Source organism: Tenrec ecaudatus, chromosome 8 (assembly GCF_050624435.1).
Source record: "Tenrec ecaudatus isolate mTenEca1 chromosome 8, mTenEca1.hap1, whole genome shotgun sequence".
Lineage (NCBI taxonomy): Eukaryota > Metazoa > Chordata > Mammalia > Afrosoricida > Tenrecidae > Tenrec > Tenrec ecaudatus.
Genome location: NC_134537.1, coordinates 84061424 through 84087183, shown reverse-complemented (window position 1 = coordinate 84087183; position 25760 = coordinate 84061424). Strand labels below are relative to the sequence as shown.

General features: G+C 50.6%; 1 protein-coding gene across 1 annotated transcript; it reads right to left on the bottom strand.

The window, feature by feature from the left end:
• Positions 1 to 5580: 5580 nt before the first annotated feature.
• On the bottom strand, positions 5581 to 25095 carry TRIM35 (tripartite motif containing 35). Its single transcript, XM_075556482.1, has 6 exons — positions 24608 to 25095; positions 15965 to 16060; positions 12278 to 12508; positions 9883 to 9905; positions 9046 to 9164; positions 5581 to 8447 (listed from the first exon to the last, which is right to left on the bottom strand). The coding sequence occupies exons 1-6, from the start codon at positions 25046 to 25048 to the stop codon at positions 7870 to 7872; spliced, it is 1488 nt and encodes a 495-aa protein (XP_075412597.1). The 5' UTR covers positions 25049 to 25095; the 3' UTR covers positions 5581 to 7869.
• Positions 25096 to 25760: the final 665 nt, after the last annotated feature.

The following is a 25760-nucleotide window of genomic DNA, read 5'->3' as shown; positions in this document are numbered from 1 at the left end:
CAAACTTTGGCAATATGGATTATCTACCAGCTGAGGAAGAGGGCTTGGGCAGCTTTCATATTGTTGGGCTCAACTGTGTGCCTGGGTTACGTAATCAAACAGCACCCATCATAACAAATAAAACAGAAGGAGATCCTGCGTGTTTTTATGTATCACATGGCTGTGTGTCCGTCCGCCTTGGAATTCTTTCTCTCTTGTTAAGTATTCCCCCATGTTATTGAAATTCTCCATCGATATGTTTACATGTCATTGTTAAAACTCCAGGGAATCTGAGCTCTTTCAGGCGAGATAACTTGGATTTCTCACTTTTCTTTGGGATTCATTGTTTTGATCCTTATTTCAATATTCAGAAACCCCTGCTTGGGGAAGAAATGAGCAACCCATGCTTTCTCAATTCAGGGTATTGACCAAAGATGACTTCCTTGCATTGCTGTAAACTGTGTTCAGGTGGGTCGCTCCTGCATCTCTCAGGTCCACCAGGGAGCAGAGGCGCACAGATGGGAGGGCAGCTCACCCATGCTACAATTGGTGTTGGAAGCCAAGCTTGGTTTCAGGTGTCATGCAACTTTTCTCTGCACACTCAGGGTGTTGCCAACTGTTTAGGGTCAGTTTTCAGGCAGGAGTGACAGCTTTCTCCATAGCACACACCAATGGTGTGTCTTTCTGAAATCATTAAACACGAGCAACACACCCAGAGGCAGGAATGCAGGAATAAAGCCATGAAAGGATGTGGCTCCGACATTCAAATTCTCTCTGCAGAGAAGCCGGCAGAGACAGCTTTTCCTGCAGGACAAAGCACAGTGGCAGAGGGGCCAGGAAGCTTTCGAAGACACCACCTATCTGAGAAGGGCAGCTAAGACCAGGAGGTGACCCGCACTCCAAGCAGGAGACCCAGCAGGAGCCACCTCCCAGAGGTCTGTAAATGGTGGAGGAATTGGGGAAGGCTGTGCAGACCCCATGGTAGTGAATCTGGCCTAAGTGAGTGGGGACCAGCCTGTGAAAGCTCTCAAATGGGATGCAAGGAGCTGGTGAAATTCCAGGATGGCACAGCTTCTCTGTCCCAAGGTTCCTTTTAGTCACTTCCCATCGCTAACCACCCCAAACCCAAACCCATTGCTATGGAGTCCATTCAAAGCATCCTGACAGGCCATAGGCTTCTGAGACTGTACCTCTCCGTGGGCAGAGCCAGCCTCATCTTTCACCCAGGGAGTGGCTGGCTGGATTGAATGGTGCCGACTTGGTGGTTAGTAGCCCCTGCTTACCCAACAGTACCACCCAGGCCTCCCCACACTCACTGCAGGGGGCATGAGTGCTTCTGTTCTGATATTTAACCAAGGGCCAAATCCTGCTGACAGAATTGTCATCCTCCACCACAGAAGTGGGGAAACAGGCCAGTGACCATTCGGCACTTGATCCCAACCATTAATGAATTGTTGGCCAGCGTACAAGTGACAGGAAGCCCAAGAGACCGATGAAGTCTTACATATTCTCCCCTTCAGTGCTCACAAGGGCACCGTGTCTGGCTCCATGGATGACGCATCCACCATGGGACAGGCGTTGTGTTAATAAGCATATTACATAATGCCTGCAGGATGTGGCGATGGTCCATTTGGACAGCGAGGAGTAAGCTCAGGAAGGTTATGTCCCAGGAGACACATGTGAGTGACAGAGCTAATACAACCAGAGAAAGACATCGGGACATTCCGGCTCAAGGAAGCAGCAGTCTGTGGGTAGCCACGTAGTGCTGTGTGAGGGGTCATGAGGACTCTGGTCAGGTAGGAGCTTTTGTGAGGGAAGACAGGAAATTCTAGCTACAAAGACAGAGCTGGGTAATATTGAGGCTTGGCATTTGCACGAGAGATTAACCTGAGTACAGGCAGTGGGGTCACTTTGGGTGTGATTAAGAGGGATTTGAGGATGGAGTCTCTGGCACCAGCCCATTCGACAGATTGAAAGGTGGGAGAAACTAGTGCAAGTAACTGGCTGTTTACTGAGCTGCTGCCTGAAGCCTGTGAACAGGATGAGGAGGGGATTAAAGTGGAACTAGAGTGTAAGGCAAGGTAGAAGAGGGTTTCATGGAAGAATTTGTTCGTGGAATCTTGGACTAGGGCTTCCTTTTGGCAAAACAACTGCATTCTTAAACCCAAATCCAGTTATATGGACGAAAGGCGAGTACAGCCATCAGTATGGTTTACAGCTCAATGTAAAGGTGGCCAAATCCTCACCACTGGACCGGTAGGTTTTAACACTATGATGAAAGAAGCAAAGATTGAAGTTGTCAAGTGCTTTGCCTTGCTTGGATCCACAATCAATGCTCATAGAAGCAGCAATCGAGATCGGAGGATGGTCCAGCAGTTCGGATCCCTTGCCTTGGCTAGAGGGGATCTGCCAGAGGTTTAGACAGAGATTGCTGTAAACTTGATTACGGTGGGTCGAACCATGGTCTAATACTTGGTCAATTGATGCCCCTCTCGACCCAACCGGAATTCGTTCTAGGCTCTAGTATTTCTTGCTTGTTCCATGACAGAAACTTCTTCTTTGAAATTTTACACATTGAGGGTGGACATTTCTTTCTTACTCTTTATTTTTATCTTTATATTATCATTTTCTTCTTTTGTGAAGCACAAGAGTGGATGCTTAGAGACAATAACATGCAGTGGTTTATTGGGATGTAGGGGCATGGTGAATGGCACAGAGGGTTAGGGGATTGGGGAGCAAACAACGAATGTAGGAGGGGGAGGGAGCATTAGAACTCATTGTGATGATGTATATACAACTCTTTATAAAAGCAATTTCACAATTCATGGAAGTATATGCCATGTGAATTTGGAAAAGGGTATCGTTAATGATTGTACAACATGGAGTATACTCAGTGGCACTGACTTCTGCATGTAGATGTTGTGGAACTGGAGAATGTTTTGCTGTGTATATTTTTGTGCAATTAAAAATTAACTACATGAATAACACTGAGAACAAGGAACATGTTCTAGAGTTGATAGTGGTGATAATTGTACAACTCTTCCTGATATGATTGAATTATTGAATTGTATGACATGTGGATGAAGTGTCAATAAAACTGTAAAAAAAAAACCCAAGAGTGATCAGAGGATTCCCTGCATTCAGTCGCTCTGCTGCACAAGACCTCTAGAGAGTGCCGAAAAGCAAACAGGTGACTTTAACGACTAAGGCACACCGGATCCAAGCCATGCTATTTTCAATCATCTCACGCATGTTAAAGTGGAACACTAAAGGAGGACCGAAGAATAACCAATGCATCTGCGTTGTGGTGCTAGAAAACATTGGGAGTACCGTGGACCGCCAAAGAACAAACAATTCTGTCTTGGAGGAAGTACGGCCTGAATGCTCCTTACAGGCAAGGATGGTGAGACTTTGTCTCATCTATTTGGGACATACTGTCAAGAGAGACCAGTCCCTGGAGAAGGACATCATGCTTGGTCGAGGGGCAGTGACCATGAGGAAGGCCCTCAACAAGATGGACGGAGACCGTGGCTGCAATGACGGGCTCAAACATGGGACTAATTTTGAAGATGGCGCCGGGTGAGGACGTGCTTTGTTCTGTTGTCTGGGGTCGCTATGGGGCAGAATCGACTCAATGGCACCTAACAACAAAGACAATGGCGAAAGTGAGCGCAAGATTAGTAGGATAAAGAAACAATAAAACTAGACTTCATCAAATCAAAAACGTTTGCTCTTCCAAGGACACCATCTAGGAAGTAAGCGATCCACAGAATGGGGGAAGTGTTTGGACAACCATGTATCTGACTAGGGATTTGCAGCTAGAACATACACTCACTGCCATCAAGGCGATTCCAATGCCCAGCAGCCCTTTGGAACAGCGTAGAACTGCCCGAGGGTTTTCTGAGGCTGCGACCTTTCACGGTGCTTTCTCACAGCGGACCTTGTGCTTAGCAGTCCAAAGCATTACCACTTCGCCACCGCGGACTGAAGACCCCTTCTAATTCAGGAATGCAAAGACAACCCCTTCAAAAATGAATAAAGGACCTGAATGGACATTTTTCCAAAGTTAAACTAATGGCCAATAAATACATGACAAGTTCATCAATATCATTAGCTACCAGGGCAATGCAAAAGGTGGGCAGGGGTATGAGAATGAGGACAGCCCCACACTGAGATGGCTACAATGGAAAATAAAGTGGGGGGGGGTGGAGGCGGGGTTAGGCACAAGTGTTGGTGAGTTTGTAAAGAAATGGAAACTCTCACACAGTTGGTGGGAATGGAAAATGTGTACACAGTTGGGAAAGCATCTGGCTATGGTTCTGTTACCTTTTTTACAATGTTAGTGTTCAGGTGATTCTAGCGCCTGGGGGCCTGTGGCAGAGCAGAACCAGGCTCATATGACTGTCCTCTCTCAGAAAGAGATGGCCAGGACTGTCTTCTGAGGCGTCTCTAAGTGGACTTAAACTGCCAACTTTTGGGGGGTAGCTGCGCACTTTACCATCTGTGCCACCCATGGACTTCAAGGAGTCGCATGACCCTGTCTTCACCTGGAGAACGAAAGCACACCTCCTCCAGAAGTTAGCACACAACGCTCATGGCAGACAAACAGTACAAATAACTCCAAGGTCTATTACCGAGGAATGAAATATGGTATCCTCAGTCAAGGAAGATGGGGCCTTCCACTCCTGTCAGTTACAGCCTGAGGGACCCACAGGAGCGGGAGCACCATGAGGTGAACTTGACTTGCTGGGAGTGACTTTCGTCTTACCTTCCCTGTGGACCATTACTTAGCAATAGGAGAAATGCAGTGCTGAGACGCGCGACAACACGGGTTTGTCTTGAAAACACCAAGCCTGGTAAGAGGACTGCCTCTCCTATGAGCCCATTTATCTCTGACGATGTAAATCGGTGGTTCCCTAGAACCAGGTGACCAAGGATGTGAGGCTCCTTGTCCGGGGTGATGAAAATGTTCTATCTACAGTAGATTGAGGTAACGGTGGCCCAACGCTGTGGATACACAGGCGCTGAATTGAGCACGTCTAATAGCCGATTGGTATGTGAGCGTTCTCCCACTGAAGCTGCTACCAAGGGCCCATGCTGACCAGTGCCTCAAGAAGGCCACGCGGGGCTGAAAGCATCGTATCCTGGGAGGTGTGTGATGCACACAGCAGCCCCTTCACCGAAAAACAAGTGCTTGGAAATCATCTTTTAACCTTGAACTTAAAAAGTAACTCTTTAAAAAGCCTTCTTTAAACCGAGCGCACAGTGGCTGTCAGCTCTGACCCAGTGACCCTAGGACAGAAGGGCCCTGTGAGATTTCCAGAGCTGTCAGTTTCAAAGGTAGACTGTCACCCTGCCTCCCCTGGAGTGGCTAGTGGGTTCCAATCACCACACATAAGGTTAGCAGTCTAGTGCTTAGCCACGGTGCCACGGTAAGCCAAAATGATTCCAACTCATAGCAAATGTGAAGGCTGGCTTTTAGGTCCACTTGGTGGCGCCTCTGTAGGGCAGAGCCCAAGCATCCATCAGACAGCACAGCCTGCCGGTGTCTTCCTTGGGGATGAGAAACAGAGCTTCTCCTGCTGCCCTTCGCCCTCCGGTGTCAACTTGTGTCCCTGGGAGCTGTGGCGCCCTGCCACGCTGCTGCTGACCTAGGAGCCACGGGCTTCTGGGATCCCTGCTTCTCCCGTCACCTGCGTGACTCTGGGGAGGGCTCTGGCTAGCATCCGGCCAATGAACTTCCTTGACCCCAAGTCCTTGTACACTCCATGAGTACACCGGTTTGTCTGTCTAGAAACAGTCGAATGTAGTGACCCGAAATGCAGCTTACATCTTTAGGGGAGCAGACAGGCTTCTCTCTCTCCGGCAACCCCAGGCCTAACCCACAGCACCACTAGGGCGCCGCTATAAACTAAATTGTTGAGCTTGAATACTAAAGAATAAGTTTGGTTCACACATCCTGCTCCTTGGTCGAACTATTGACAAGATGACGGAACTGGTATTGAACTATTATCAAATTGACAAGAGCCATGTGGAAAGTTAGGTAAGAGGCTTAGGGGCCAAGATTTGTTTCCATCGGTGGGGGAAGGTGACGATGGCTGCCCCGTTGGAAGAATATAATCAAGGCGCATGTAGCAACTGCGGAACTGGTTCTGCTGTGTTTCACCACCACCACCACCAAGAGAGTCCCACGATGGGTGCTGACCGTGACCTTGCTGCCCGGCCAGTGACCTACATGGAAAACCAAAAACTTGTCTTCTTGGTCATGCAGAGGAGAGAGAGATGAACAGGAGCAAGTGAACAAGCAAATACAAACCCAACAGCCTTTTCCCAGGACTTTACCCACACGGCTCCTGGTGCGGCTGCACGTCTCTCAGGTGTTGTCAGTCATTGAAAAATGGTATTTTAAAAATGCAACTTCAAGTGCAACTCGGGAGGGGGGCTCTGAGATGATCTTCAGCAGCCGGCCTCACCTGAACACGGGATGGGAAATGCCCAAAGGAAAACAGGGAGTTAGCTCAAGTTTCATTTTTATTATTTTTTTAGAGGCATAGACTATCCAGATTTCAAAATCTTTTAACATCAAAAATAAAAGCAACATTTTTTTGTAAGTAGCTAACAAAATAAGTTCAGGTCAAGTTTATTATACAGAAATAGTTCATGGGCTAGATGAATACTTTATACACCGACCTCAGATGGGTCAGGTGTTTTGTTGGAGGGCGTGCAGATGGAACACGCCCCTGTCGGCACCGCCCACTACCTCCCTGTTCGCACCTGGTCTTCCTTCCACTGCAGTCTCTGCGAACTGTGCCCCCTACGTGTTCAGTGTGACAGGCATACAGCACATAGATGACCAGTGTGCCAGCCTTGCATTCACCTACTTCTATTTGCCTTACCATTGGGTGTGAACTGTGGGCCACAGGCAGACAAATAAACTTGACATAGGCCCGTGTGGCAAAAGCCAGCAGAAGTACAAGTGTGTAGGTCCGGGAAGGGAAACTTGATGCAGACAGCAAATGGCCAAGCAAGAGACTCGGGGTGAGGTAGGCCAGAGGGAACCGAGGCGAGGGCCAGCAAGGGAGTCTCGTGGGGTGCCCTCGCTTACCTGCACCACCTCAGGCCCTGCCGTCTTCTTGCTTCCTAACTAGGCAGCCCTCCTTGACGTCTGCAGAAATTACCAGAAGAGTTTCCTCCACAGCTGCGGCAGGCTGACACCGGCTGCTAGACCAAAGCCTTCTGCATAGGTGAGAACACAGGCCAGGTAGGGTAGGGGCTGAAACCAGGGTCTTTAACGTTTTGTTTTGTGTTTTTAAGTGCCTGGGAAGTCACACAAGAAGTGTGAACTAGAGAGATCGGTGCTGATCTCACGGATAGCCCAGGGAGGCTCCTAAGAGCGCTGATAAAGAGCAATAGGAAAGTCAAGCCTTGGGGCTGCCCAAAGCCATGGCAGGGTCCCAGTGAGAAGCAAAACTGCCCCCAGGCTGCAGGAATGAAGCCCCCATCACTGGACATGCGGCTGACTGTGGCAGGCTGGCTCCTGATGACAGGAGCCCCCATGTGCTGGACGAGAAGGGCTTCAGAAGCCTTCTTGGCCTGTACTCTTTAGGAGGGCTGCAGATCACCAGGCCTCTTGTGGGGCACTGCTGGGCGGCCCGACCTGCAGCTTCCAGTACATAGCCGGCCCAAGCCATCCAGGGACTCAAAGACGTGTGGGTAGAGGAGGAATACAAAGTGAGGTCAGCTTGGAGTCTGGAGTTAGAAAGGGCCTAAGATACACAGTGGGAGATCCCGGGCTAGCAGGTCTGGGGAGAGCAGCTCGGGGACGAATTAAGGCATGAGGAGAAAAAAGGCCAACAGGTCACCCAGGGTGCACCTGGACCCGCCTCCGCCTCAGCTGTCCAGCTCCTCCCTGATGGTGACGCGCAGCGGACAGATGCGCAGGGGCTCTGGCGGCCCGTCCACCTGCATGCCCCCGAGGTAAAAGTAGGGCCGCACCTCCCCGAAGCGGGCGTGGAAGGTGTAGAGGTGGCAGCGGCGCTCGGCGTCATAGAAGGACAGCTCGCCCTCCTCGCACTCCAGCTCCACGCGCAGGCGGCGTGGGGCACCGAGGACCAGGGGAGGCGTGGACGGGTCTGACGTCATGCAGTGGTCCCCATCCGCGCCCTGCGTGCGGCACATGTACCAGAAGCCGGAGCGCGTGTCATGGTAACAGCTGTGTGCATGTCCTTCTGTGCTGGTGTCCTGGCGGACCCGTACGACGCCCACCCGCCAGCTCGGCAGCCCCCCCAGGTCCACCTCCCAGGCGTGGGACCCCTGGGAAAAGGCACAGGAGCCCAGCAGGCAGGGCGCTGAGGAGAAGCGCTCTGGGTTCTCCACCTGCACCCGGTAGCCGTGGTTGGTGACGCTGTTGAGGTCATCGGAGACCGAGAGCCAGCCAGCCGCAGTGTTGGGATCGAAGCTGAAGGGCACTGAGAATACAAGGGAAAGGGTGGGGGTGGGGATGAGGGTCAGCAAATCTCACATCGCTCCCTTCTCAGGCCAGTGATGTCTCCACCCTCCACACCCCAAGACTGACCAACGATGACCTGGGGGGCCCAGTCCAGAGAGGGTGCAGTTCTGGAGAGGAGGGGTACCCTTGATTGCTACACCACCCTGTGATGTCTTGGAGCACCCGGTGCTCCTCTGGGTCCTAACACTTCTGCCTGTGAAGCCAGGGCCCTGAGGCACATGTGGCAGGGGTTCATGTCCAGAGAAGTGGGTGATCCCAGACACGGGGGCTGCAGAGGAGTGAGGAGGTCTCCCGTTGTGTAACAAGGGGAATCTGGATGGAGAGGGAGTCGGTCTCTCAGTGCAGAGAAAGAGGCACAGTAGCTCTGCCAGGAGGGGTGGGCAGTGAGCGTGAGGGCAAGGCTGGGGTAACAGCAGCAGCAGAAGCAGTGGGGCCCTGGGCTGCTGAGAAGATGGACTGAGAGGAGGTGTGATTGGGGAGGGGTAGGGTGGGAGACCTCTTGGCCCTGCAGGCAGTGCTACTGCCCCTGGTTGTCCCTCTCCCTACACTCCACTCACCAGATTCAACAGACAAGACCATCTTCTTCCACACGCGGTACTGCAGCGAGTCCAGGTACTTGCAGATGTCAATGAGCAAGCCGGGCTGGACGGGCTCCGGCTCCATGCTGCAGAAGAGTCTGGGGCGCGAGAGATGGGCATGGTGGGCCAGGCTCACCTGGATCCTGGGCCTAACTGGGGTCCAGTGGAAACAGGGATCATTCCTAAAATTCCCTTTCCCAAGACAAACCTGGATTGGGCTCTGCTGGGAGATGAACCAGGAGGAAAACAGACTGTTACACCCACTAGGGATTCAGGTTGAGAACTTGCCCTGTCTCAGGTGGGGTAAAGGTTAGAGTGAAGTTCTCAGATAGAACCTTAAAGGGTGTCTGGTCCCATGGTCCCAGTTGTTGCCTGAACCCTAGCGGGCTATCACCAAGGCTTTGCATGAACACCCCCAAGTACTCATCCTGTCCAGAGGATGCCTGTCTATGGCTGGGCAGTTCTGACGGGTCATTCATCCCTGCGACCCCAGCAACGGTCCACACAGGCCAGTGTGTGTGCGCCAAGGCCCTCAACAGGGAGGCTGGCACACAATGAGTCTAAACAGGAAGCCTGAGTCCATCGGTGCAGAGCACTCTCTTACCTGTGGTGGAAGGAGACCCTCCACCCTCAGGAGAACCACTGACTCCTCCCGCCACAATAGGAATGCCTTGAAAGAAGAGCTCTCGCTAATCGCCTGTCCCCACCATTCCTCAGCTCACTTCAGAGCTGCCTGACCCTCGGAGCCACTAGAGACCGATCCCTGACAATTCTGCCTGCTCTTCACAAGTCCCTCCAGCAGCCTTGGTGACTTACCGTCGTTTCCGGCTCTTGTGCTTCTGAAAGAGAGAAAAAACAGCAGAGGTACAGACAGACAACACACAGAAAAAGACAATTACACTTCTGAATAGAAAAGAAGTCTCAGTTCAGGGACTGCAAGGTTTAATATGGTTTCTTTTTTATTATTTAATATGGTTCGATGGTAATACTCTCCAAGTTCATCTGTAGATGCCTTGCAACCCCTGTAACAATCCTCGCGGGGTTCCTCCCAGAAATGGACACAACTCTCGAATTTACCCAGATAGCTAAGGCTCCAAAAGAGCCCAGACACTCTTGGCAAAGAACACACTTAGAGGACTCACACTTTTCATTTTCAAAACTTACCAAAGCAACAGTTACCAAGTTAGTGTGCTGCTGACTTACGTTCAGAAACATAGTTTAGTGGTACAGGATAGAAGGGCTAGAAATAAACCTTCAGTTTTACTGTCAACTGGCTTTTCACAAGGTACCCACATGCCAAGACACTGGGTACCCACATGCAAAAGTTTGCAGTTGGATCCTTTTGCCCCGGGTGAAAATAAGCAAGGGATTCGAAGAGTTCTCCAAAGAAAAGCACGTGGCCAAAAGGTCCCGACGGGGAAGATGACTGGCATCAACAGCCAGCAAGGAAATGCAAATGAGCAGCTCAACGAGAGGTCACTAACCCCACTACTCAGGAGCAGCCAGCTTCATTTTGTCCTGAGGAGCAAGGGGCGGATTCAAACCGCTGACATTCTGGTTAGCAGCCTAGCGCACAGCCCACTCTGCAACCAGGGCCCCTCGAGAGGTCGTTAACGCCACTGTTATCAAGTGCCTTCTGCAGCTGTAAATCTCTTAAGGGAGCAAGCAGGTAGCTCCCAGGCAGAAGCTGTGGTTTGGAATCGCTGGCTTGTGCTCAGCAACCCAGTGCTTACCCAACAGCTCCTGCGATGCTACCGCTGATTATTCTTTAAGGACAGAGCACAGCAAGTGTTGATGCGAATGTAGAGAAACCAGAACCCCATCCATGACTGGTGGGAATAAAAACAAGAACAGCCACTTGGGAAAGTAGGCTTTTCCTCAAAAGGTTGACCATGCGGTTGTCATATGACCCGTTGCGAGGTATCTGCCTAAGAGAAATTCAAACGTGTGCTTACATATTCATAGAGGCTTTATCCACAGTAGCCAAGCAATGGAAACAACCGTCAACCCACTATCCATCAACTGATAAATGGATGAATAGAAGAGAGTATCCATTCAGTGGAATATTACCGAGCATAAAACCAAGTCCTGGTGGTGATGCACGCTACAGACGGCATGGGTCTGGGAAAGCGTCCGCCACACAAGTGCTGCACTGCACGCTTCGTTTCTAAGAAGGATCCAAAACAGGCAGATATCATAAAGGCAGGACAGACATTGGTGGCTGCCGAGGGAGGGGCGGGGGTGGGAATGAATGGTGCAGGGCTTCTCTTTGGGGTGATGACATGTCCTGAACTTGTATGTGGTGGCGGCTGTCCAGCTCTGTGAATGTAAGAAAGCCACTCATCCTTCCAATGTGATACATGGAGAGTCCCCAGTAAAAGGTCAAATGTCACGTCTTACCATTTGATCTCTCACTTCACCCATTTTACAATGGCTTCAGTTCAGAGAGGAAGAAACCACAATGGGAAGGGAAAACACACAGGGCGTAAGCCTTCGGTGAGCTCCTGACCATAGACCAGGGGAGAAGAGTTGCAACCACGCAGAGTACATTGGAAAGGTCAACTGAAATGTAACCCCTTTTCATTGGATCGCCCCTTTGACTTATTTTAAATTTGTTGTGGTTTTCAATATTTTCTATTGAGATTTTTGTTTCATTTTGTTATTATTGGATTTTTTTCTCGGCTTTTGTTTTTGTTTGGTATGATTTTCTATATATGAAAGCCAGGATAAGTAAATCTATATAGAGAGTAATTGGTTTAATGGTTTCTTGGAGCTATGGCAGGAGAGGCTCAGTGGAAATGGGGAGCCACAAGAAGGAAGAGATGTCCTGAAATGGATTGTGGTGATGGTTGTACAACTCTCCTTGATGTGACCAAACTAATGAATTGTACGGTATGTGACTTATAAGCCAACAAAACTGTTAAAAAATATCACCCTTAAGTCATACTTAAAATTAACGGAGTGGTTTTACAACTCCAATAAGGAGTGACAAGAGAAGACAAAAAGGAAGAAAGAGCAGGCGGTGAGGGGTGAACAGAGAGATGAAGAGACCCCCCAAGGAACATGGCCTGATTGCAATCTCATTGCCTCATTATAAAGCACAGCTCCTCACGTGCGAGCCAACCAGCGTCCAGTGAGAGACCAGAAGACTGGACTGGTTGGCTCTGGCATACCAGCCCAGAGCCCTGGCGCCAGGACGACGACTCCTTACCATGAGGAAAGAAACATCATCTTCGTTTATCTCCATCTGCAGCCGCTCCAGCTCACTCGCCAGGGCCTCGGTCTCTTCGGAGAGCTGCTTTATCTTTTCCTCTGCCAGCAGCTGCTTCTGCCTCGCCTCCTCGGCCATGGCGTCCAGGATGGCTTGCTCTTCCACCCTCAGGAACTCGCGAAGCTTATCGAACTCCTGTCGGATTCGACCTTCCAGCCAGACCGCCTCCACCTATGGCAGAGAGCCGGAGAGATGGGAGGGACCTCGAATCACAGGCCAGATCCGAGGCTCGGCAATCACCTGGCATAGATTCTTGGCACAGGAACTCTGTGTTCAAAGGAAATCAAGGTGGATCTCCCGTCGTGCGGTTGTGGTTGTTGCTAGATGCTGTCTAGCCCCTTCTGACTCACAGCAACCCCGACACGGTCCAGTCCTGCACTATCCGTCATCATTGTTTGACTCTGTAGCCCAGTAGCCGTAGATGACAGATAGGGTACTACTGTGTGAGCACAGACGCGTATGTCCAAATTAAAGTGGGGAATTCCAACGGGATGATGAAATTTTGATAAATTAAGAAGATAAAAACCACTGCCCACAGATAACAACTGCAGTTCTGTAACTGCTCAAAGTACAGTGTTCTGCATGCAAAACAGTCCAAAGGAAAATGATGAATGAAAGAAATGGTTACAAATAGTAATGCTTTTTTCCAAAGTATTTGTCTTCCAATCTCAGGTATTCGAATGTGTCAGATCTAGAGGCTTATGCTAAGAGTAGGAAGTATTTATTTTTTTAAAAAAATCAATCGTAGTATCCATACTCCTAATCCCAAGAACAGAAAGGAGAGATCCAGCTCAACAATGCCATGAATGTACTCAGAGAAAGCAGATGGATATTTATCTCGCGGTCAGAAAGACTTTTCTTAGTAGAATATGAAGCTGGCGGAGAAGCGCCAAAGAAAGAATGAGAAACATGAACCGTCCACAGCGTTAGATATGGATACAGATTGGAAAGTTCTGTATGACAGGTTTTTCATTCTCTTTCACAAAATCTGAAACACAGATGAAATCATGACCTCTATTGGAAAAACCACCCGAGACACACATGTCCTAGCAATGGCGTCTCCGTGATCACAGCCCAGGACTGAGAATCCTGTATCTGGGTTTGTGACTCTCACAGTATGATGACAGACAATCCCTTGAACACATGAGAAGGGCTCCGCTACCCCTAAGAAAGGTAAACTGAAAAAAATAATTGACAAACTGGGGAAAATACGTAGAACACATAACAAACTGTTTTGTGAATACACAAAGCACACAACTCCACCGTGTGAGCTGTGAGCAAAACTGGGGAGCACACAGCCATGGTTATTTGCACCAGCCACGTTCACGGGTAGCCGGTGTGCTTGCAGTGGGTTCTACAGTCATCATTTATGCTGTCATTGTTTCCCAAGGACTCAAACGAGAATGTGGGATCTTACTTACTGTGACCCCGCCAGCTTTCTTGGCCGTTGGAATAGCAAACTCTAAGATTCTGTTTATGCACTCATTGGGCGCTATGGCTTTTGTGGCTTGTCACGTATGTAGTTCCATAACAATTGTAATCTGCGATTGACATTGTTAGCGAAATTAGTGAAATGCTACATTGATTGAGCACCTGCTAAACAGCTTGGTTCGCTGGATGCTCCCTTAGCTAGCTTCCTAGAACAGACAGCTTATTCACCTGGACTGGTTCTTAATTAGGCTGGATTGCTAATATTTGAGAGATCATCAAGAGGAAAGAAAAAAAAAAAACCAATCCAAGAGAAAAGGAGAACAAGGCTTGCTGTGCCTGTAAAGACTTACAGCCTCAGAACCCCACAAGGGTAGTTCTCGCCTGTCCCCGAGGGTCACGATGAGGCAGAGTCAACTGAATGGCAGTGAGGTGTTTTAAAAGAGCTTGCTCTCTGAATTTAGACATCTGGCCTCCTAAACTGTGAGAAAATAAATTTGTTTGTTAAAGTCATAGATTAAAAAACAAACAAACCCAAAACACCTCAAATTCACTGCCATCAAGTGGATTCCGACTCGTGGCAGCCCAACAGCACAGGGTAGGGCTGCCCACGTGGGTTACCGAGGCTGTAACCACTCACCTTGAGGACCCAGCCCAACTCGTAACCACCAGGCCACTGGGGCTGCAGTGGATCTACCGGACTAAGTAATTAAGACAGGTTATACGGCATCAGAAATGAGCTGGCCAACATTTGAGGAATATACCTCCGTTGTGCACGGCATACACATGACCTCATTTGAATGCTTAGAAGACCCTGCTGCTGTCCCAGGGTCTGTCCACGGAGGCGCCAAGTGACCCCACAAAGAGGGGACTGCCCTCTCTTAGGGATGAGATTAGCCTGGAAGAGGGGGCCTAAGGGATTTGCCAGGTGAACCAGGTTTGGGCTTGAAAACCAGTGAGCTTTGAAGCTTCAGCCTGGTCTCCCGACATTTTGCAATCCCTCTCTTGCTCTGTCCCACCAGCTCTGGGGCCACTGATTCCCTAACCAGCTGTTAATGAGGCTCTTTCTTAAGCCTCATCCTCTTCCGTGGACACATGGGGACTGCGGGGCCCTGTGGGCCCTCCCAGCAACCCCAGCCAGATGTGCCGATCTATGGGTGCGACAGCCAGTTGAGCAACAGTCCCTGGAAGCCGCAGCCTCAGGGAGGAATAGATCAGAGCCAGACAAACAGCCAGAAACCCGGGAGCCAACCCAAGCAGGGCCCAGATGAAGAGGGTGCCAAGGTACAACAATGGGAGAGGGGACAGAGGGGACTCAACTCAGTCACTCAAGTACCAGACATCTAGCGATCCACCTATCCGGTGCCAAGAGCTCTTTGAGAGTGTGGGAATCATGAGCACTGTACTGAGTACATCCTTATACAGAGATATAGTTTTACTAAATAAATGCAGAAACTGCAACGAGGAGGGATGATAATGAGTGAAAGGGATGGGTAACTTGGGCTGGGGGACCGAGGAAACCTCAGGGAGACACGAGAGCTGAGACTTTATGGACCCCAACTGTTTGAAGATCTGGGGAGAAGTCTTGAAGGGGCTGTTTAAGCAGACAGTCAAAGGGGCAGGCAGAGAAAGTTGGAGAGGAAGGCAGGGCCCCGGGGGACGGCCCTGTGCCACAGAGTCTGGAAGCCACGGGCAGTTTTCAGCAGAGGCATAATCAATCCGCAGGGAGAGGACTGCAGAACACCAGGGGACGCCGGGAGTCAGGGTAGGGGGCTACGCAGGCCTAAAGGTGGGAGGCCACTGCGACCTGGACAGGTACGACTGCCGTCAAGATGGGCAGCGACAGACAGACAGGAGTTTAAAGACAGAGGGGCAGGTGGCAGACAGCCTGAAGGTAGGGAATCAGAGAAAATGAGGACTCGCAGGCCTTGAGTGTAGCTTGAACAAATAGGCAGGTGGGGAAGTATGACTGGTACTTGCTGAAAGCTACTCTTCACCCATGATGCAGAGGGTTCTGGGGCTTTGTATGCTGTTCCTCTGGCTACGGGGACGGGCATGTCCAGGTCTCCCAGAGGGACCAAGGCCTGGCAGGCACAGGCAGCTTCCAGGGCAGACTCTGCATCAGTGGTCACCTGTGAGGAGGCGGGGTGTGACTCAGCCACACCTCACCTCTCCCCACTTCCCCTGCACCCCACTCACCTGATTGTGCTTGGTGATGGCCTCGTAGGAGCGCCGCATGGCCCAGAACGCCTTGGCTTTCTCCCGCAGCATGTGCTCCATGTTCCTGCACTTGGCCTACAGGAAGGAACCGGACAGAAGCAGGACAGGGAGTTAGGGCAGGAGACCAGGCCCAGGAGGACAGACACTGGAATGCCATTGCCTCCTCAGTATAAACCAGCCACACGGACTGAGCCTGGAACTGCAGGGCACAGCTGTAGAGCAAGTGCACCATCTCACTTAAAATCCAAAGCTTAGAGCAAAGGTCCTGTCAGCCAGCCCACCCCTGGTTTCCCACCTGTCCTGGTGGGGGGACAGGCCCGCGGAGGTAAAGGGAGCTGTTCTCCTTCAAGGTGGTCACAGAGAGCACAGAAGGGTATCCTGCGAGGGCACAGGATGGACTGTGGACCCCAGAGCGTAGTGGGACTACAGAGCCAATGTGGCCACACACTCCTGGCTCTACTTTCTGCAGGACACTAGTCTGCAGTCACTAAGGGCCGGGTCTGATGGAAGGTGTTTCAGTTATTTCTCACCAAACCCACTGCTGTCTAGTCACTGCTGACTCATGGCAGTGCTACTGGACAGAGGACAACGGCCTCATCCCGTTTCCCAGGTGCCACATTCCTCTTCCCCACAGAGTGGCGAGTGCTGAGATTGAACTGCTGACCTTTTGTTAGCAGCCGAGTGCTTTAACCACTGCTGCACCGGGACTCCTTCTCTGGGCACAGCAGCCAGGAACACAAACAAAGCATGATCCTGAGCAAACCTTCTGCAACAGGCCTCATTAAAGCATCCCAGAGCAAAGAGACTACAGTCTGTCTGACCCATGCCATGGTCTTTCAGTCATCTCAAAAGCATGCCAAACCCGGGCAAAGCCACCAGTGGCAGACAGGAGACGCGATGCCCTCAAACCGTGGTGTCGGTCCCAAATACTGACGATCCTGCAGACTGCCAGCAGGACTATGGCCCAGAGCGAGGATGGTAAGGCTTGGGACATGCGAGAAAAACCTCATCACTAGGAAAGCTCACTCATGTTTGATAAAGCAGAGAGCCATCAGAGAGGGGAAATGCCAACATGCTAGCCTCAACAGTGCACTTACACATACCAATGATTGTAAGTGGGCACAGGCCCGGCAATGCTTCATTCCATTGTACACAAGGGGGCCAGGAGTCAGTGCCAACTTGATGGTGACTGACACCATGGTCCCCCACGAATCCTCCCTAAACCGCATGCCTGCACGTACCTCTGCCTTGTCCCACTATTCCAACACCACTGAGATGGCGTGAAAAGGGTTCATCAGCAAATGAAAAAAACAAAATTTTTTTAGTAAAATTGGCTTGCTTCATTTTAATTATTGATCTCCTTGCTCAACTTGAAAAGCACATGCTATTTGGGGGTTTTATTTTTTGTGTCTAAGATCTGTCATTCTCTTTCCATCTTTATCCTTTCCTCTCTACTTTCTCAGAGAAGGCTTCAAACTTTTCTTTGGAGACACGGTGCAACTCATTCTAATAATATTAATGATGTGGTACAAATAGTTAGGAGGTCAGTTTCCAGGAGAAAGGTTGGCAGTTAAAACCCGCCCAGCGCTGCCTCAGAACCTAGGCCTCCACCACCACTTGGTTCTGATTCATAGCCACGCTGGAAGGCAGGGGAGACCTCCCCCGTTAACTCTTTACAGGAGACAAAAAGCCTCATCGTGCCCAGAGATCTGCTTTCAAAAGGTCACAGCCTTGAACCCTGTGGAGAAGTTCAACTCTGCAATGCACGGGGCACCAGCAGGCCCAACTGACAACAGCGTCATGGCACCCTGTGCCGGGCCGCGTACATCAGGAGCCTCTGTCGAGAGTGCTGCTTGCTGCGGTGACCTGTCTACCCACGCAGGTGATCAAAGTCTTTGTTGCACCCGTGACTGAGTAGGGCCTGGTCCGTGAGCCAGGGCCTGGGAGCGGGTGAGTGGATAGAGAAATACCTCACTGCCATCGAGTCGATCCCAACGCATAGGGACCCGAGAGAAAGAGCAGACCTTGCCCCTGTGGGTTTCTCAGAACAGCTGGAGGGTGGCTTTGAACTGCTGACCTGTGGTTAGCCATCCATTACACTACCAGGGCTCCTTTGTTAGGAAAAGGGGGAAGGAATCTGTGCTGTGGCTTAAGAACAGCCTGCAACCACCTGGCAAGATTTTGCCAGCCTGATCCTAAGAAAGTCATCCTAGAAGGAGGAGGCACTGGGCCTGGGGGAAGGAAGCCACAGGAGGGCAGAGCGGTGCCACCGGATCATCACTGTGGAATGGGATCAGGAAGGGATCTGGCCATTAGTCAACTGAGAGAAGTAATCAGAACCACACTGACGAGTCGTCTCACTGCAGCATTCGTAGCAGAGTTAACAACCCCAAACCACAGCCTCGGAAATAACAAATGCTGGGGAGGGTGCAGAGAGGCGGGGACCCTCAGCCTCTGCTGGTGGCCCATGCAGGAGTGCGGCCACGCGGGCACCAGTACAGCATTTCTTCAAAGTCGGAACTAGAGCCACTGATGGCCCAGGATTCCTTCTACTGGGGGCAAAAATGGACAGACACGCCCATTCAGCTTCGTCGCATCAAAAAGATGGAAATCCAAATTTCACTTAGTCCCAGAAGAACAGATATACTATGATACATACACATGATGGAGTATATGCAACAGAATAATGGACATGTGGAATACCTCATACCAGCGATGAGCCCAGAGGACTTCATGTAGAGGAAAATTCAGTCCATCACCACAGGACAAATCCTGTACTAGGTGACCACTGTGAAAAGTCAGCAAATAATAGCCACGCTAAAAGTGACCATGCTGGTTACCAGAGGGGAAAGCGGGGCGGGGGGGGGGCAATCACTGGCTAGAGGGGAGTCAAGAGTCCAGAAAGAGGAAATGAGCCAAACTGACGGAGGCAGAGGGAGACACTGGGAGGCGTGCAAGAGTTAAGGCCGCAGACGTCAATGGTTGCACACACAGAGTGAACTACAAGCAGACACGGGGGTGGAGACGTGGCCAAGTGGGCGTGACAGGGTGAGCGGGAGTCTAGCCACGGGAATATGTCGGTTTGACAGAGAACATCTGTATGTATTTGCCTCTGCTGCAGTACAGCCATGAGGTGGGAGAACACACAAGGGGTAGTTATGAAAACTCCCGAGACATAACCAAACACCTGGAGGAATGGGTGACTAGGCCTGGGGGAGACCATTGGCATGCTAGGGTGCAGAAAGACAATGTTCTGCATTGTGCTTTGCTGAGTAGTGACCGGGGCCTGAAATGCTCATGAGAGGCTGGCTAAGTACAGCCAAGTGCAACACCTAAGTGCCACTATTGGCCGCTCACTGGCTGTCCAGACGAAGGAAGAGGAATGAAAATCAAAGACACATGAGACAATGAGTCCAATGGCCATGCAAACATCAGTCTCCAAACCCTGAGATCAGAAGAACTAGGTGGTGCCCAACAACTACTCCCAACTGCTCTGAAAAGGATCACGTTAGAAGGCCTGGAGAGAGTAGAAGAAAAATATAGAGAACTCAAAATCATGAAAGAGACCAGTCTTACTGGTCAGAAAAGACTCTGTTCCCCTGAGATGATGGCCCTAAATACCCAAGTCTAGAAATGAATTCACCCCCGGCCGACTTTTCAGTCAAGCACTGTTGTTGCTGTAGGTGCTGTCGAGCCGGTCTAGACCCAGAGGGACCCCGGGTACAGAACGACACGCTGCTCGGTCCTGCACCCTCCTCACAAGTGTGCCCATGTTTGAGCCCACTGGTGCAGCCACTGTGATTCCATCGTGTCTCCCCTTTTTTGCTGCCCAAGCATGATGTCCTTTTCTAGGGACTGGTCTGTCCTCATAGCACGTCCAAAGTAAGGTGAACAATAACACGAGTGAGGTATGTATGTACACACTCCTTCAACAACCCCATGAGATCAAGAGAGTAGCATTTACCCAGGGACTTGGGAAAGGGGGAGGAGTGGAAACAGGAAGCACAGGGAGGAGGTAGGAAATGGGATGTTTCATTGTGGGATCGCAATCAGTGACATGAAACAAAATGTGTATGAACTGTTGAATGGAAAACTGATCTACTCTGTAAGGCTTCACCCTATTAACAGCAAATCATTAACAAAGGGCGGGAGGGGGGAGTGTGAGAATTGGGGCAAGACAATGGGCAGCTGCATCTGAGCAGGGGCTCAAGGTAGGTCTGATCTCAGCCAGCATCAGAACAGAGAGAGAACACGGGGACCTGGGAGGCAGGAGTCTGGGTTCTAATCCTGGTGTACCGCTCGTCTGCCCTGGGCCTAGAGGGGGTCGTTGTACTTCTCCAAGTCTCAGTTTTCTCATCAGTAAAATGGAATCACCTCCTTAGTCGCTGTAGGTCTGGGGCTGTATATTTGATCATCTACAATAAACCTCCATGGAGTCACCTGAGAAGCAGAGAGTCGACATGCTGCCATTTGCTATAACTTCAGGGCCAGCATCTGTACCTTGTTAACAACGAACTTGATACCTTGATACCAGGCTCTACTCTTTTCATTGGATCGGCCTAATAAGAAAGGAACAGAAATACCCCTAACGGGTAATTGATGTGCTAGAACCAAGTGAGAGCCCATTACATCACATGATCAGTTCACAGTTCTTCAAATGGAGAAATTTTGCCTGGCGAATGAGGCAAGTAATCATTTGACGCAGCGGAAAAAAGAAAATCAGAAGTCCCTTGGCCAGAGAAGCTTCATAGCCGCCCAGGAATGGCAACTTAGCTCCAGCCAAGTGAAGCTTTGCCCTTGACATTTTAACTACAAGTGGATTGATTTTACTTTTGTGTGTACTTAATCTGTACCCGCCTTTGGCTTTTATTGCTCATATCTGGTATAAGCAAGAGGAAGTTATACTAGTGTTGTATTTGTATATAATAAAATAACCCAAGTCACTGGGTTGGAATGCTACTTCCTTCAACAATGTCTTCCCTTAAAAAATGAATGTCTATCCTGATCAAGCTTGAGGAACACTGCATTAGAGGGTCTCCTAGGCGCCTTCAAGAGTGCTGGTTTAAACCCTTAGCCCACATTCTGAGAGCTCATCCGTCCTTCGCCTGCAGCCCCACTGCACTGCAGCTAAAATCTCAGACCCTGAACATGTCCATCAGTGCCCACAGCATCAGGGACCACCTTACTCCACTGGCCACCAGCTCCCTGGGCTGTCACACCGCCTGGTGGTGCGGCCTGCCCATGTCCCCTGCCCCGCCGTGGCTGTGGCTGCTGTTCCCTCCCTTAGCTAACCTCTGAGCCTTCATGTCTCAGTGAAGTCACTTCCTCGGCGGCTTTTGCCGTGCCCACCAGAACAGATCTGGTGATCCTGTGACAATTACCCATCGTATCCGGGACTTTCCTCCACATAAATGTCACAGTCTAAAACTAGTTATTAGTGTGCTTTTGTGATCCATTTCTATCTCATCCCAAGAACACAGGATAATCCCTGCTGGATCCCTGAGCACCTGGCACTGGGTCTGGGACAACGCAGATACTCAATACACACAAGCTGCCAGTAGTCCCACCCCAACACACAGCCCCAGCTGAATTCTAGACGGCTACCTACTTTGAGGCTTCTGGTGAGCTCCATAACCCCTCGGAGACTGAATCTCCGTCTGTAAAATCAGGGTGGCAGTCTGCATAATGTGACATGCTGCCTAATGCAGCTCCTACCCCCAAGGCGTCCACACTGGATACCATGGACTTGGAATATGCCACTTTAAATGGCAAAAGGGACTTTGCAGATGTGATTAAGGCAAGGATCGTGAGATGGGAGATGATGCTGGGTTATCCAATCAGGCTGTGTTGTAAGAGCGAGGGAGCAGAGTTGAGTCACTGATGGAAGTGTGATGAGAGAAAGTAGAAGATGGAGTGATGAAGATAAAGGAAAGAGCCTCTGAAACCAAACCCAGCCCCCACTGATGAGTCCATTTCAACTCATAAGCACCCTCTAGGCCAGAGTTCTGCTGGTGTAGTGGGTTATGCACTGAGCTGCTAACTTCAAGGCCAGAAGATCAGGCTCAATTGCCCTACAGGAGAAAGGTGAGGCTGTCTACTCCTGTAGAGATGTGAAGTCTCAGCACTCTCCTGCAGGTTCACTGATTTGGAATCAACTTGGCGGCACTGAGTTGTTGTTTTTCTGGAGCTCTGAGGAGAACTGTCCCGTAGGGTTTCCAAGGTTATAAATCTTTATGGAAACAAGTTGCCACATCTTTCTCCCTCAGAAAGGCTAGTGTGTTCAACCCTCAGACCTTATGGTGAGAAGCTGGGCGCTTTAACCACAGCATCACCAAGAATCCTTAGGAGCTTCTGGAAGCTAGAGAGAACAAGGCAATGAATGACCCCCTTCCCTTCAACACCTTGATGCTAGGAATTCTGACCCCCCAAACTCTAAGACAGGGGTTCTCAACCTGTGGGTCTCGACCCCTTTGGGGGGTCAAATGACCCTTTCACAGGGGTTGCCTAAGACCATCGGAAAACACAAGTAATTCACAATATATAATTACATAGTTTTGTGATTCATCACTATGCTTTATTATGTTCAATTTGTAACAATGAAAATATATCTTGCATATTAGATATTTACATTACGATTCATAACAGTAGCAAAATTACAGCTATGAAGTAGCAACGAAAAGAATTTTTTGGTTAGGGGACACTACAACATGAGGAACGGTATTACACTTGATCTTAGGCAAAAGGCTGAGAAGCAATGGGGAACTGTATTAAAGGGGTGGAACATTAGGAAGGTTGAGAACCACTGCTCTAAGATAATAAATCTGTATTGCTTTAAACCAGGATGTTTGTGGGGAATTTGCTACAGCAGCCACAGAAACGATTTTTGAGGATTCAGATTTGTTGACACATGCAAACACTTTAAAAGGACCTAGCATTTTTGTACATGTTTTAAAAGCCTTGGCTGGTGTATGTATTTTTCCTGAGTTCCTCATGTTGGCCCAACTGGATCTTCCTAAAGCACATCTCTCCTCACAAAATCCCCCTTTTATTTAGAATCTGTTTGGACATCCCCAAACACACAACAGGAAGCTCCCTCAGCAAGGCAATGCTTTCTGAGTCAGCCCTTCCCATCTCTTGAGCAGTCCCACAGGCTTGCTCCCCAAACCTGCTCGCCATCCTGCAGACTCCAATTTGTAAACCACAGACAGAGACTCGGTCTTATTTTTGAGGCTTTGTCCTCTATTCATCTCTCCTCTGTGCTTTCTTCATGGAAATTACTACTTGAAATTACATTCTGACTTTTCCCTAAAAAATGGGAGCTCCACAAAGCTAGGGGTATGAGTTGTGAGCAAAATTGTAGCCATTCTGATTTGAATAAGCCATTTTAAGTAGAATGAACTTTGTTATACATGTATCACTGTACATTTTGACTGTTCCCAAGAGTAATTTAATATTTGAATCCTGCTTGGAGTCAAATTGACAAAGTGAAGTCACTGGAAAGCGAATGTCAAGATACTGAATTACAGAATTCTTCTTTTATGTGCTATTTCCCCCCCACACCTATTGTGTTTATGGGCTGTCATGTATCTTAAGGGTTATAGCCCACCTGCATGTAGCACGCTATGAAAATTGTTCAACTCTCTGATGAGGACCCACGGCATGGTATGTATCAGAATGTATGTGCAATAAATGAGTGAGTTCCACTCGGCTGGTCTTGGTGGATCTCTTGGACCTACACTTCCTGCCCCTCTGTTAACACTCTTCCACAGCTCCCTCGAGTCTTTGGGATAAGCTGAGCATGCAGGCTCCCTCACCACCCCTACTCTTATTTGGCCAGGCACAGCAGAGGCAATTCAGACAGCATGACGACCCCACGTGTGCCAAAGCAGAACTGGGTTCCACAGGGTCCGGTCAGCTCGGTAAGTGGCGCTCTCGGAGGTTGGGTGCTAACAGCATAGTCAGCAGTTTGAACGCACTAGCTGTGCGCTGTGGTTGAAAGACAGGGCTTTCTACTCTGTAAAGAGTTCCAGTCTGTCCTTTAGGGTCATTATGAGTCGGAAACGACTCCGGCTGGCAGTGAGGTGATTCTTTTGTTTTGTTTTTAAGGTACTAGAATCCTGGCCAGATCTCTGGCTCCGCCTCCACCTCTCAAGGGCGTGTGCCAAAGCTGCAGACTTCCAGGCCATCACCACCAGGGCTGTGCTTCCCAAAGGGACGGGTCACCACTCGCCTGCAGGAAGAGGTGTGAGGCCTAAACCTTTCCGAAGGAGGGCTGTTTTGGAAACATCATGTACAGCCTGGTGACATGCTCTTTCCCGCTAGCCCCCCTGGGCCAGACATTAGGAAGATGAATGCCATGCGGAGGCGCCAAGCTGGCAGCAGCAGAAGGGGTGGGGCTGGGTACCCTCTTCTTGGGCAAACTGCGTGGCGGGCCGTGGCATCAGCACGCTGGGTTCTGGTCCTAGCTCAGCCACCTCGTGTGTGCTCCTCCGATCGCCAGCTCGGTCTGGGCGGAGCCTGGGCGTCCACCGCGGTGGGCCAGACCTCGGCCGAACGCCCAGCCGCGGTCAGCAGCTCTGGACTGTGGGCGGGGATCCACCTCCCGCACACTGCCGCTCTTACCCGAAAGTCGTGGGCAGTGTCCTTGACTGGCTGCACGCGGTGGCCCTGGTGCCGGGGGTCGGCCTGGCATGAGCAGCACAGCAGCTCCTTGTCCTCGAAGCAGAAGAGACTGAACTGGGCGCGGTGCAGGCGACAGAGGCGCGGGGAGCGGAGCCCCGTGCAGCGCGCGTCCTCGGCCTCCTGGTGCAGCAGTTTCTCCACCAGGTTGTTGAGGGTGTGGTTGGTGCGCAGGTCGGCGAGGGAGGTGCGCTCCTTGCACACCGGGCAGCTGGGCGCCACCGCCACCTGCACCTCCCAGCTGCGCGTCACGCACACGCGGCAGAAGTTGTGGCCGCAGCGCAGGGTGACAGCGTCGCGGAAGGGGTCGTAGCAGACTGCGCACAGCAGCTCCTCTTTGAACGAGCGGGAAGGCCCCGGGGACGCCGCGGGGCCCGGCTCCATGGCCGAAGCCCGGGGTTCAAGTGCTCGCGGCTTCCGCGCGCGCCCCGCCCACCTAGCTCGCGGCCCCCGCCGTTCTCGCGATAGGCGGTGCGGGCTCCTGGAAAAGGAGTGACCGCGATAATGGCCAATCACGCGCGCCGCCGTTGGGAGGCTCCGCCCCAGTTCCGGTCGACCCGGGCAGTCCCGGAAGTCTGACTCGCCCATCCCGGCGGGCAGGCCTGCAGGGCGCGGCAGGGAGCGGCAGGGCGGGGCGGGCTCCAAGTGGGGCTAACGGAGTCCCTTAACTGTCTGAGTGTGTGCTTCCGTGCCTTTGGGAGCCTACTTCCGATTCCAAGGAGGAATAAAGCTTAGGGACCCCTTCCTTCCGTAAACTGTCCTCAGGAAGTTTGGACCCGAATTCCTAATTCAGAAGTAGAGGCTTGTTTTTTTATGTTTCTTTCAAAGACCTATCTCGTCTCTTGAAGTATTTGTTTACTTATTTGTGGCCTTTCGTGCCCTGAGTCCATCTACGAAGACCCTGCGCTTGTCTGTGGTTGAATTAGGGAACAAGGCAGAATCTTTCAAAATGTGTTCTCTTTTTGGTAACATGACAGCACTATCTCCAGGAGAGATGCAGGTAAAGGTAAGGAAACATGGAAAGTGCTTGTGACATTCGGCAGGCTCCCCTGAAAATAAAGACCAGGATTTCTGCAAAGAAAGCGGTGGCATCCAG

Excerpts from the sequence above, each read along its gene's own strand:
- TRIM35 (XM_075556482.1), bottom strand. The coding sequence starts at position 25,048 with ATGGAGCCGGGCCCCGCGGCGTCCCCGGGGCCTTCCCGCTCGTTCAAA. Across the intron at positions 12,509-15,964 it reads CCATCACCAAGCACAATCAG|GTGGAGGCGGTCTGGCTGGA; the intron begins GTGAGTGGGGTG and ends TCTCTGCCATAG. Across the intron at positions 9,906-12,277 it reads ATGATGTTTCTTTCCTCATG|AAGCACAAGAGCCGGAAACG; the intron begins GTAAGGAGTCGT and ends TCTCTCTTTCAG.